Below are 14,219 nucleotides of genomic sequence, written 5' to 3' on the forward strand. Positions count from 1 at the left end.
AGAGTCATTAGGTGTGAGCCCACGTAATCGAGATTTTTAGGGGAACGCCTAGATAACAAAGAGTATGATCTTTTCTTGTGCATTTTGAGCAATCTGGAATATGATAAATTTGTTTCTTTGTTATAAAACTAACAACATGCACGAGGAAATTAAATGTGTTTGGTGTATGGGACTATTGATGGACATTATCTTGAAATAACTTAAAGAAGACACAGCTCAATTTGACAAAAGATAAAAGTTATAATTAAAGTGGCCTTGGAAGCCTTAATATTTTATCAAACTATAACAAGTTGAGCCCTAGCCCTCACCACAATTGCTTTGCTTAAATGCTATAATATAATGCAACATTAAGATAAATAAACATTCTTATTTCATTGCTAGAGCTTATCTGACTGCTGTTGCTGGCATCACTTGAAGCTCACTACATCTGCAGCAGCTATTTGCGTCCTGAATTCTCTTTGCTGTTGGTGCAACTGCCTCAAAAGTGATCACTTATTTTAATCTTTTATAGAAAAATATGATGACTAGTTCTTGACTCTGATAGCGTGATGTATTTGAATATATAAAAACAAGTTTATAAATTAATGGAAATTATGTTAAAATAAAAAATGTGATATTCAACCTTTACAGCACAATGGTGGATGTTATGTTTATGTTTATATTTATATATTTTTAATTGTTTTTTGTATGGAAATTTCTACAGTGTCACATATCCAGGGTTCTTGGAAAATTTCTGTTTCTTTTATATATGTGTGTGTATATCTGCATGCACACGCGTCTGCGTGTCTATACGCTAACCAGCTGAGTTCACAAACTTGGACTTGGCAAAACTTGACAACTTAAAGCATACCAATTTTTCTAAGTAAACATAAATTTATGCAAGATACAGCCACAAAAGGGTATCAAATGGGTTTAGTGGGGTTTGGCTGCAACACTATTCTAACTTTACACACAAGAATACTCATGCCAGAAAACCACATTTTTTTAGTGTTTATGCTTCGGGTTTGGTGCATTTTTGACATGTAGGGTTACATGTTTTGCATCTAGTATCTTTTGACTGGAGCAAGTACTTGCTAGGATTGGAGATTGTGACCTACTGAAAACTTGATTAGTAGGGATAATGATTCTTTATTGGGAGTACTTGGCCAGTGAAAAATCTCACAAGCTGGCGAGTTTGTATACTATACTAACCAGTACTAGCATCGTGGTGACTGAGTTTGAAGTCGCTTCAGGAATTTTAAGCTGTACAAGAGAAGTGTTGATATCTACATTAAGCACCTACCTTAACCTATATTTATCTAGTAGTTTAATTTTTCATTTAATATTATTTTTTGATTGGTAAATTCTGCTTATGGGGTCTTCTTCATCTTAGATGCGACAATTGAGGGGTATCTCTTTGATTGCATTCACATATGATTTGCACTTGACCATGTCCATTAGCTATGCCACATCTAGAATTAAACATGGTAGTTTATTAGTATCCAATTCAACATTTGTACATTTTTAAGCATGTAGCACGTCTCCTAGGGGTTTGAGCACATGTCCCCATTATAAATGCCTCCAATTATTTACTGCTGAGCTCGTCCCACTTAACTAAAATATTACATTGAATGTTGGGGTGATTCTCATTGAGAGTATGGTAGGGGGGCTTGGATCTTTAATATGGTTACACTCGACTATCCCCCAAGATGCCTTGTGGCAACACATAGGGATGGGCTTAGGCCCATGCATTGCCATAAATTCAACCAACTACCTCAAGGCATTCACATGATGACTAAAAGGTGCCGTGCATGTGGAAATGGAAGTTGGGTTTGTCTTATGAAATTTATCATTCCTCACCACTCTCCACAAAACCATTGATTAAATTGTTTTGGTTCTTTATATCATATGTTCTTTTCCATTTCTTTTTTGGAATCGGAGATTTTATACTTCTTGTACTCCTGCTGGAAATTGCTTTAAATTTGTTCTTCTTTATACTACTGTGTATAATTTCCATAATTCTACTTTCTTTTTAAATAAGAATTTTTTTGAGTATGGATACAATAAAGTTAATCAATAAACAATTGCTTTTATTATTTGTAGTGATATTATCTAGTTCCCCATTTCATCCTTGGTAAAGAAAACAGTGGGTTCATTTTAATTCTCATGTATGATTGATATTTGAATTCCTGTTTTTGATTGGCATGCTACGGATGCCTCAATAACAGCCTTGTGTTTTTGTAGCGAGCTGCAGATTATCTGTCAGAACATCTTAATTACACAGATCAATTCTTGAATTTGCATGCATATTGGGCTCGGTTGGAATTTCAGCTTGCAAAGGATGTGGCAGCAGCTCGAGGAGTTTGGGAAAGCTTAATAAAAAAGAGGTTTCTTGATAACCTCATCAATGCCTGTTATGTGGTTGATCAGATTTTTTTCTTTGAATCCTTCTCTTTTATGTTTCTCAGTTTGCCTGCTTGGTATTTATGAGTTCTTGATGTAGTCTTATCTGATGACAATTTCTGCAGTGGGGGTATGTTAGAAGTCTGGCAAAGGTATATAGACATGGAGCTGACAATGAATAATGTGTCTGAGGCTCGAGCAATCTATAAGAGATGTTACAGTAAACGATTCAAGGGTACTGGTTCAGAGGTAAGATGTTTAAATAAGCTTTTAGTTTAACAGCCTACAATGAGAGCACTACCTTGTATAAATGTTACTTGGAGAATTTGGTTAAGACATAAGAGGGTTAAATAAGCTTTTAATTCGACAGAATAAAATGGTTAGTTTATATGCATTATCGCGTCCTTTGAAAGAGAGATATCCACTATTATGTTAACGATGTCTCATCCTTCATCAGATTGGAACTTTTTCAGCGTTTGTTTTAGACATCTCAGCAGCATTGTTGTAGACAACATGTCACTGTAATGTTAGACCCAAGGGTTAATAACTCACTTGGGTTCAGTGTACTGTAATTTGAACGTATTTAGTGTGTTCAAGGTTTTGCTTCAGGTTTTTAGACTACCCCAAAGTAGCAAGTCATTTGAGCTTAACACATTTTGCAGGGTAGAAATTGTTTTGTTTTAATATGATATGTCAACTTTAGGCAAACATTGAAGGGCTTTCTTGGTACCAGAATATGATATTTATGTGTGGGTTATGTACATTTTAATATTATAACATTGTTGTTTCATTGCTGGAAAATGTGTAATGGATTTCATGTACTTTTTTTATTGATTTATGTTTAATGGATCATCTAGTCTGAAACCCTGAACAAAATATAGATTTCAATGGGTTGGCTGGTAGCATTGAAAGTTCATCACCTTTAGCTTGGTTGGCTAATTTATGTAACTGAAAGCTCTTTAGCTTAAGGTAGAATGTAAAGTAGATGTTTGGTTTATTTTTAGTAATCAATATGATTCAAATAGCTTCTAATATTCTCCATGAGCGTGTGTAAGATGCTACAATGCAGGTGAATATATCATGGAATAGCTCATGTTAGTAGAAAGCTCTAGAGACACTTGCAATAGGGAGCTCTAGACACTAACAGCAAAGAGCTCCAGACAGATTTAGAAGGCTTTGGAGACATTGTGCGAAGACAAGAGAACATTCCTCTAGACTGCCAGCACACTCCAATATATTTGCAACATCAGTGAGCATCAGTCATTCCTAAATTAATGGGCTAAGTATTCGTTTCATGCAAACTCTGGAGATCTCTTGCACCGCATTATCTTTCTCCACTAAGGATAACTCCAGTTACCACAACACTTAAGTGTAATTGCATGAGAGTGGCATGTTCTTCATGATAATCTAAGTTGCTGGTTCCGGTTTGGGCTCAGGTTCGGGTTCGAGATTCGGGTTCCTGGGTTCAGCTAATTTTTTTTGGGGGTTTTGGGTTCGCTAGTACAAAAACATATAAAAATAAAAAATATATACATATATGCAGCAGTAGACACCATATGCTAATAGTCAAATAACATAACAAAATACACCATCATGTATTAAATTTTTGGTTCAAATAACATAGCAAAACAGTAAATACGCCACCATATTAATGTTTTAGTTCAAAAATAATAATGTCAAGCTACAACAATCAGGCATCATTGATCAAATATCATATGGGTCATCAAAAATATCATCATCCTCCATATGCTGTGGTAGATTAGAAGAACCACAAACAGTGCCATTGGGAGTGGCACTAGCACTAGTACCGGCATTGGCAGTGGTACTATCGTAGCCAATCTCATGATCACTAGGTAGCTCATGGTCATCAGTATCATCAACTCCAAGTGCATCAGGGCGAGCAATTGACTCATCCAACTCGACATGCTTTGGATCAATATCCCTCTGCTTTGTCTCCCCTTCTTTGTAGGCATTTTTTTTGTGTGTGATGAGCCGCAAGCTTGAATGTACAAAGACCAAGTCCTCTGCCTTTTTGGAGTGTAGTCTATTGCGCTCTATTGAGTGGATGGAGTATGTGCTCCAATTCCTCTCGGATGAAGATGAACTAGCAACCTATCAAGATTTTGAAATTAGAGAGTTAAGAGCTATAAATTAATATTCAAAATATAAGCAAGATAATAGGTACAATAATTGCAATTATCGTTAGGGGGATATTATTTGTATCCACTGGGAACTTTATGCTGAACTAATCCTTCAAATAATTACTAGCAATGTCTACTGGAAATTCTTTCATTTTCCCAATTTTTTAGAAATCTGCTTTTTTAACAAAAAAATATACAACTCTGATTTAATTTGAATTTTCTATTGAAAAATTTAAGCAAATTAAAACTGATTTGAATTTACATATGGTGAATAAAATATTCACAAAATAATGTCGCAAGCATTTCCTGAATATTGTTTAATAAAATTTACATAACATGAAAAAAGAACCTGATTCAGATCCCACGATTTCCTTTGATTGCCACGCTTGGCTTTTTCTAGAACTGTGACTCCTTTGGAAGGACCTCCTATAAGGAGCGGCTGGAGTAAAATGCAATTCCAATCAGATCTTAAGAGCTGTAATCCCCTACCAAATTCCTCATGCTGCAAACTCTCATGCAGCATTTTTCTTTTTTGAACCTTCTTTGTTCCCAGTGAAGTCATCCATCTAACTCAACTATTCTTCTCATGAAACATCAAGACCTCCTTACATATAGTGTGGCTGTCTTTAAAAACACAGACAATAATTTCAAATCTCCAAACTTGCTTAACTCCCCAACATCACCTTCCACAAGGTTATGAATTACTTTTTTGTCTTTTGCAAAATTCCAACTCCGCCAAGTCACCTTCCACAAGGTTATGAATTCTCCCTTTTTTTTTGTTTTATTTGTGCGACATCACTCTCTTCTCAGGCAGCACTTTCTCTTGAGGTGCTGAGGACTTAGGAAATAGGCAGCTGGAGATAATTCCATTATTTTTTACCTGCTGCGATTAGTATACAGCCTGAAACCTTATAAATTTTTTGTTTACTGGCTTTGATAGGGACACCCATCTACATGGATGGTACGGCTGGTATCATTTATTTACTCCAGCCAATGAAATAATAAGATCTGATTATTCTGCTCACAACAATCCTTGCAACATATTAGAAACGAATATATATTTTTTTCCTTTTCTCAAATCTTAATAAAAATTCTTCATCTTGCAAAAATTTGAATCTCTTTTGAAGTCAACAATGGGAACCAAAAAGTCTCCATCTTCTGATTCTTGAATAAATTGTGAGGGTTTTCATCCTTAAAGTAAAAGCTGAACCAAAGCTACGCAACAAGGGTACAATGCTTAAAGTAATTAAAACTACTTTTGATTAAATATTCACCGTTTCCCTCAAAACTTAATAAATTGTCTTTTGAAATAATTGAATATAAGTTCTCTTTTAATTTTCCACTTTTCAACAACTTAAATATTTAGCCATTAATAATTTAATTATTTTCTGCACAACCAACAAAGTTATGAGAAATATTAAAAGCTCAAACATGAATTTGGACCACACCACTGATACCTCAAGTACATAGGAAATTAGTATAGATGAAGATTGGCACACTCCCAAAATAAGAGACTTCTCGAAGAAGTGTGAATTTCTCCTAGAATGTCATATTTGCACATAGAAAGTATCATTGTACTCATCTTGGCTCTAGGAAATATTTGCAGTTGTAAGACTTCCTTCCCAATAATGTTGGCACTCTCCAAAAGTGTTAAGAGTTTCCAGAAATGTTGGAATGGACTGGATCAGAGACATTGCACATTACAAACTACATCATGGAGGAAAGAGTTTGTAATGCACCTTGTATCTTTAGCAAAAACAGAAATCTTGTTTTTGGGACTTGAAAATTCAATTCGAGATTTAATAGTGGTAACCAAGAGAAGATGTTGTTTCGCAACCAAATAACTAAAGAAAATGATTCACAGAAGGATTGTCACTCCACCAGCCTCAATATTTATTTGCTAGAATTGTTGAATGTTGATACATGAATTTGTTAATTCCTGTAAAATTCTGAAGCCATCAATCAACTTGACTCAGTTTTGTACTAAGTTGATCATTAAGATAAGGCAACACATCCTCAAACCTAAAATTTTCCACAATCATGACCATTCATTTTGCTATTTGGCCTTTATCTGTATCTATCAATCTAATGCTTAGTATCAAGCAAAGGGGGTATGCAATATGCTAATAAAATTTGGTTTTGTAACTCTTCTTCTTGACATGAGAATTTTTTTGGAGAAAGTTTGCCTTGTCACTGGTTTTTTCAAATTGGAGGATTGCAGCAAGCAAATGGAATTACTTATGAATGGGAATACATTTTATTTTTGTTATCTATACCTTACTTTGCTATATCCATGAAGCGATGGTGATCAACTCCTTATCATCCACTATGGAATATTTTATGTAGAAATGTTTAACGTCTTATGCAATTCTGGCTCATATATGATAAATACATTTCAACCATGCTGCTCCCTTTCAGTTATGATTCAGGGAATACCATTGTCCACACATATTGACCTTTCCTGGCAGCCATATCTGGATTTCAAATATGTGGTCTGTTCCTTTGAGGAGCACGCACAAGCAGCTCAATTCCGTTGCGATTGGGATCTACTCTAAATAGGCCTCTTCCATTGCTTTGTTGTTATATTTAAATCGATCATCCTGCTGCATTTCAAGCAAGGTGGTTTTCAAAAGTCATATGTATTCTAGAAATTTGTTTATACCGTCAACTCAATTTAATAGTGAATCTTTTCATTTGAAACTTTGTATCATTTGGTTTTGAAAATAAAAATTCGAATAACTCAGATTTGATGCAATTAGTAATTTGTTCTAGAATCAACGTTTATTACCTGGAGCACAGAATATGAAAAAGAACGCGTTGTATATAGGGTTAGTGTATTAAGCAATCTCAAAATGCAGACCTGCGCACATGCAACCAGTCAGCTAGTATGGGCCTTCTCTACTATCTTGGCAGGTAAAGGGATTTGACCTATAAACAACCTTCTAAAATAGTCTCCTTTCCTATGGTTGGCATCATTTGAGTTTGTCATCATCCCATTGTCCAGAGGTGACTCACAAATAACTTCATATCTTTGTAGCAACCCTTTTAACCACACAGATTTTGTGCTCAGAGCTGTCAAACAATAAGACAATGTTGCTAGGACATCTAAGTGTTTATAAACCAATAGATGCAGGGCCTGCCCCTCCATCTGTGCATTATTAGTTAGACAAAACTTTTTATGAATCTTGAGATATATTTTCCCTATAATGATCAGAGTTCAGAGGCCCTTAGATACATAACATTTCTACTCTGAGCCCTAAAAAAATACAACAGTGCATCCAGGAAGCCTATAAGTTCTTGTACACAGGCTGTGCAAAGCATTTACAGTTTCTAAATATTCTTGAACATCCATGCCTACTCATGGGTATAGCTTTATCAATTAACTATAAAAGTAAATACAATTGGGCCAATGTGCATTATGCAATGGAAACGTTTGGAGGTAATAAATTTGTGTTAATAAATAAACTAGGGTACTACCAACCATAATTGTGACTATAAAAAATGTATGGTCTCCAACGACACATTCTCCTTGAGAATCTTACTATTATTCTCCCTAGCATTTTTTTGGCCTAGTGACATCTATACTGAACCTACCATTGCTTACGAATAGGCCCTATGGGATAAAAATAAAATAAAAATGAATGGTAACAAATGCTAAGAGCATGAAATAAAACCAGACATTTAATTCATTTCGCAAATATAAACTAGATGTAAGGCTGCTGATATTATTACAAAATTCTCCTGTTATTATGATGATAAGAGCAGTAACTTGAGTATAATATTATTGACACCAATGCGATGGGTGCCACCTTCCAGAATGTGGTGTAAGGAAGATGACTTTCACCAATTTTTTAATCTGACCTGGTCTTTTGCTGAAACAGAAAATGTCTGCATGCAGCTTTGAGGCAATCACACTATTGTATGTCATTTTAAATAAGATTTGTAGAAGCATTCTTGTTGTTGTTTAATGTTTCTTTTTCATGTCATTTAGGCCTTTGAGAGGATATGAGTTGCTTCCCTTTGACCTTGTCCTTTAAGTGCTCTTTTTGATTTTTCAAATAAATTGTTAGGTGGCCAACTGCTCATCAAGTGTCATCCAGTGCCTCTTATTGAGTCATTACCAATTGTATTTTGATGCATCTCATCTTTGCTGGTCAAATGCAAACTGGGTCCTTTTTAGGTCAAAAGTCTGATTTTTAAGCCTAAAAACACGTTACATGAGGATCTAGGGATGTCAATTTGGAGTTAGTTATATTGATGATTGGAGCTGTTATCTTAACTGGAAACATAATCACTTGCGATTGTCGACAATCTAATGAAACCCAAACCCTATTTTTATCATCTAGGTAAACAAAATGGTAAAGCTCTAAAAGAATCTTCATTCCTGTGGTTCCCTGTTCCCTTACAATCACATGAAAAATGCTATGTATGTCCACTTCATGGGAATGCAATATAACAATTGCTATTAAACAAAAATGCTGTATGTTGATTGCAGACTAATAATGATAAGGATGATGTCCTTGGAAATATATTTAAAAGAATTAGATGTCTAATTTTGAAAAATGCAGAGATCTGGAAAGAAACACGAAACAAATGGTCTAACTTGTGAAAGATCATGCTCCTAATTATAAAACTGTACATGCTTGTGTTGAAGTTTCAAGAAGTCTACAACTTTGAAGTAGGCAAAATGATCATATGAGATTTGAAACTTATGTACTGATAGCATCCATTTTCCTGACTACAATGCAAGAGACCATCTTGGTAATTGAAAATCCTAAATCATGTGGACAAACTTATATCCAGTTATTCTTATTATTTGTAATAAACTCTCCATTCTCTTTACTTTCCTCCTAACATCACAATTACCTCCACAAGGTGATTGGTGTTAGGAATTAGTGTTCACTTAGGTGAGGAATATTGGGATGCATAAAATAATAAGTTGATAGGCTTGTTGAGTCTGTTAAAATGTTATTATAAGAGTGGTACGAATGTGTTTATAGCGAGTTGTTAAAACTACTCAGTTTATTTAGGAATATTGTTTCCTAAAGAATAGGATGTGAGAAATCCTATAAATATGTAATGTATTTGAATGAAAAGGAGAAGAGAAAAGAAGCATGTATTATTTGGTATTGAATTATTTGCATCTTCATTTGTCTCAGCCCATTTTTCTATTATGGTATCAAAGCGGGAAAACATCTGGACGATTTGTGCTTGTAGATTCATTGAATAGTTTTTTGGTGGATTCATTTATTAGACTGCTACTGGCTTTAATGAACTAGTAAGCAAATTTCCCAGGGAGTTGCAAAGAGAATGGTGCCAAGGACAGAATTTTCATTTGATTTTTTTGGTGGATTCATTTATTGGACTGCTACTGGCTTTAACGAACTGGTAAGCAAATTTGCCAGGGAGTTGCAGAGAGAATGGTACCAAGGACAGAATTTTCATTTGATTTTTTTAAAGTCACATTGACTTTCAAAAATATAATGAATCTGTGACAGCCTTGCAAGTTCAAACTATAGAGTCTGTGTTGGAATCTGTGAAAGCTTTGCAAGTTGACACCAAATGTCTTTGAAAGTCTTTGAAAGCTTCAATGGATATGGCTATGATATTTTGTGTGAAATGTGTTTGCTGGATGATGAAATGGACCAGACAAAGGATTTGATTCAAGGCTTTGGATTTGACACAAGTGTGTTTTTCGACCTGGGAGGCCATTGCTTGATTGGTGATGCGCTCTGTTTCTTTTACTTTAGACCCTGATTCGGTGCGCCTTCAAAAAGTTTTGAGTTTCTAATATTTTTGGCATAATTCTTCTACGTTAGATTGTGCTTTCTTCTGGGCCTTTGCTTTATCAACATCTTCTAATTTTGTCAGCCATTGGATTTATAGTGTATATTGTGATACCCTTGCATTTTCTGAAAGCTGCAAGATTACGCCCAATCCATACTTATCGGTGCAATTCTCTGTTGTGTTTCCTTGAGCTGTGAGACATTCAATTAATTCCATTGCATGTGAATTTGATGCCAGCAGTATAGAAAGAGAGCTAATTGCAGTACAAGAAATCTCAAGCTGCTACGGATCCTTGTACTAGAGCCACTATGATGTATTTGTTTCAGGAAGTAGCTGCCAAAGGACACGTGTGATTTTTAGAATTTGAGGGTGTGGTGGAGCACTGCCTTTTTCTTGACATGGCTACGACTGTTATTATTTTTTGGAGCCGATGTCACATGACATCTTCAAACTTTCTTCATCGACCAATGGACAAAAGCTATCCTACTCTCCTCCTCTTGATGCTCACATTGCGCCCTTTGAAGATGTGCATTAGAGTATGCAGCAGTACAAGATAAAAGGAGTGCATGTGTTCATATTTATTGTTGAGTAAACATTGGAAGCAAATGCGTATTGGTGAAGAGCTAGTGGTGGAATTTTAAGGTTTTTTTGGTCATGCTGTTGTGCTCAAGTAAGTCAAGTTCTCTCAGATCTTAATGTGGGAAAATGTTTTTTTTTGTTTAGTCTCTTTTTGCTTATGCCTGTAGATTGAGTGTTTCGTATTAGTTCTTATAATTTTTTTTTATATGTTTCTTTAAAAGTCAAGCTGTAGAATAGGGTCCATTTTCACAAGTCATTAATGGTCATGTCATCGAAATTGACAAAGAATTATAAAATTCTCCCAATTGTAAATGGACGCATTATCACTTGTATGTGACATCCATATTGAGGGGAGACATTTTAAAACTGATCCTCAAATTCAAATTTGCTAATTAAGTATCAAAACAGTGGAGGATGGAGGCACCTAATGTTGGAGGACATTCAACGACCTCTCGTCAGTCACTAGAGATGGGGTCGTGAATTGCATTAGTGACAAAACTATTTGTGCCAAAACGACTAAAGCCAAGATTGGTTTCTAGGTGGCAGCGACAACCGTCTCATATAATTTGTGATGAGTGGCAATGATCTATAGTGGTGGCTGCATACGCGACAACGAAGGCTTGATATACAAGCTTTTGATGTAAGTGATTGGATGTGTTTGTCCTTAATCACTATTTTCAAATTGTCTGCGAGTGGATGTGTTTTTACCCATTCACAAGATGATGTATTTGTGAATGGATGTGTTTGTCCCCCATCACTATTGTTGGTTATTTTTGAATGGATGTGTTTGTCCCCAATCAAAGAGTTGGTAATTATGATTGGATCCATAATTGTTGTGAGTAGATGTGTGTGTCCTTGTTCATAACGTTGATGTTGGATAGATGTGTTTGTCCCTATCCTAAGTTGATGTAAGACCTTGGATAGAGGTGTTAATCCCTATCCTTGGTTCCATGGGTAGATGTGTTTGTCCCTGTCCTTGGATGAAAGCATAAGTAAGCAAAGCGAGGCAAGTTCCACTTTTTGCTTGTCAGGAGTAGATGTGTATTTCCCTACTCATTCCTTAGGATGATCTACTGAGTGTGGTCATCAAGTATTGTGATGTTCTTTCTACCCATGTTCACACTAATAAGGGGGGGAGGCCGGGGCGAGCTGTTAGGAATTAGTGTTCACATAGGTTAGGAATATTAGGATGCATAAAATAATAAGTTTGTTATTATGAGTGGTAAGAATGTGTTTCTATTGAGTTGTTAAAACAACTCAGTCTATTTATGAACATTGTTTTCTAAAGAATAGGATATGAGAAATTCTATAAATATATAATGGATTTGTAATGTCCCCAATTGTTAAGAGTGACAATTAATTAAATTAATTATATAAAAAAAAGAGGGGTTTATACTTGGCCATTTTGGGGAAGTAGGGAATACTATATTCATACTTTATATTATTTAAATATAAAGTTACTTTATGTGGAAAGAAAAGCAACTTCATAAAAGTGCATTATATAAAGTTAATATTTAAGTGATTGGACCCCACCTTGCACGCCCCCCTAGGAAATAAGTTAATTTATCTTTAAAAGACGTTCACTAAGCATGAAGAGGAGACCCTCAAGCTGGGCGTAGCTTATGAGGGGAATATTCTATTTGGTTCCAAGCATCCATCTCCCAAAAATGGCGTCTAGGGTTAGAGGAGATTAAAGGAGACATGGGCATTCATTTTGACATATTGTGATTCAGTTTTTACTTCTATTTTTCTCTGCAGCAATCTGCAATGGCAGGTACAGAAATGGGAACTCAGAATTGAAAACGTAAACTCTCAATTTTGTTGTGGTTGAATGATACCCCAGCCATTTGCAGCACTTTGGTACCAAGAAAGGACAAATATCTGATCATTGGAGGATCGAATCTAAGGAATTATGCTACAGTAAGCAAGGACAGGAGGTTTAAGGTAGATCTGGGCAGTTTGGAGGCCCAAAGTTGCAATTTGGAGGACATTTATGACCAGCTGTACCATTCCAAGGTAGGCCGTACCATTCTAGCTAGCCTGTGGAACCAGATAAATAATCAAGAGGGTTTTAGAATCAGCAATTGCTTGACAATTCATTGTTGGGATATGATTAGGGCAGATTAATGGCTCCTTCAGTGAATCCATAGCACATATGGTCTACATATGCATTGTTGTGGGGAAAAGTGGTCAAATTTGGTGACTTCTCCTGGCAAGGAATTGGAGATCATATTTGGTCTGCATAACTCTTCGTTATTTGTTTTTGGTAATTCATATTAGGATCAATAAGACATTTTGGAGCTGTTGTCACATTGTGGAAGCTCCTGTTTCATCCTTTTCATCAGTTCGTGCAATAAAATAAGCCTTTCCAGGCAAGCTTAGGACACCTGGTATGCCAGTCTTGGCTCTGAATGCTATAAATTGTTCAATTCTTGGATTTAGTATTTGCTGCAATACAAGTTAGAATCCTGAGATTTATTTTCAGCCAATTATTATTTTATGTTTTGCATTGTCAATCAAGCAAGCGAAAACCCCTAAAAACTTCTAAACTACCAAAAAAAAATAAAAATTGTAACTCTGGTCAAAGATTTAGTTTGAAACAAACCAATCAGATTTGGGCCAATTCCTAGTTGGCATCTTTCAGTATTTGAATGAAAAGGAGAAGAGAAAAGAAGCACGTATTTATTGGTATTGAATTATTTGCAGCTTCATTTGTCTCAGCCCATTTTTAGTTTTATATTAATTGGACATATTTTAGTAGAATTTTATTGATGAATTAATGTCAAGGTAAGAGACTATGACAGTGATTGCTAACAATTTCTCTTTGAAACTTATTTGGAAGCTGTTTCAATATTTTGATGTCTCAAAAGCCTTTAGGCCATGAATGCTGTTATTTAATGGTGCTTGAACTATGGGAAGATACTGTGGATGAATACATTTGATAATTGCTCCTTACATAGCATTAAGTTTGAATCTCATGCATTTTTTTTTAGTGAAATTTAAAAATGGTTATTCCTATTTTGTTGAATACTAAAGGATGGAGCTATTTTACAGGCAATTTGTGAAGCTTGGCTACGATTTGAACGAGAGTATGGCTCACTGGCAGATCTTGATCGAGCTTTAATGAAGGTAATTTGTCGAATTAGGTGTTCTTTGATTTGTCATTTTCTGAACTTATAATTCTAAAATATCAGTTTCATTTACTTATTATTTAAGAAAAATGATCTTCAATGTATGCTGTAGTCATATGTTGCACATAGTACATATTTCACAATGCATGTCTCTCGTGTTTGAATTTCTTCCTGAAGATCATTCCTGAGGAACTAATAG

The 14,219-nt window shown here is 35.3% G+C and overlaps 1 protein-coding gene across 1 annotated transcript in view; it reads left to right on the forward strand.

Moving 5' to 3' along the window:
- Window positions 1-14,219, forward strand: part of LOC131044879 (uncharacterized) — a 267,983-nt gene that overhangs the window by 179,476 nt on the left and 74,288 nt on the right. The window contains exons 10-12 of the mRNA XM_057978352.2: window positions 2,224-2,366; window positions 2,508-2,631; window positions 13,944-14,018. Of these exons, the coding sequence (XP_057834335.1) occupies window positions 2,224-2,366; window positions 2,508-2,631; window positions 13,944-14,018 (342 nt within the window). The remainder of the gene's footprint in view (window positions 1-2,223; window positions 2,367-2,507; window positions 2,632-13,943; window positions 14,019-14,219) is intronic.

This window comes from Cryptomeria japonica, chromosome 3 (genome assembly GCF_030272615.1).
Source record: "Cryptomeria japonica chromosome 3, Sugi_1.0, whole genome shotgun sequence".
In the NCBI taxonomy this organism is placed as follows: domain Eukaryota; kingdom Viridiplantae; phylum Streptophyta; class Pinopsida; order Cupressales; family Cupressaceae; genus Cryptomeria; species Cryptomeria japonica.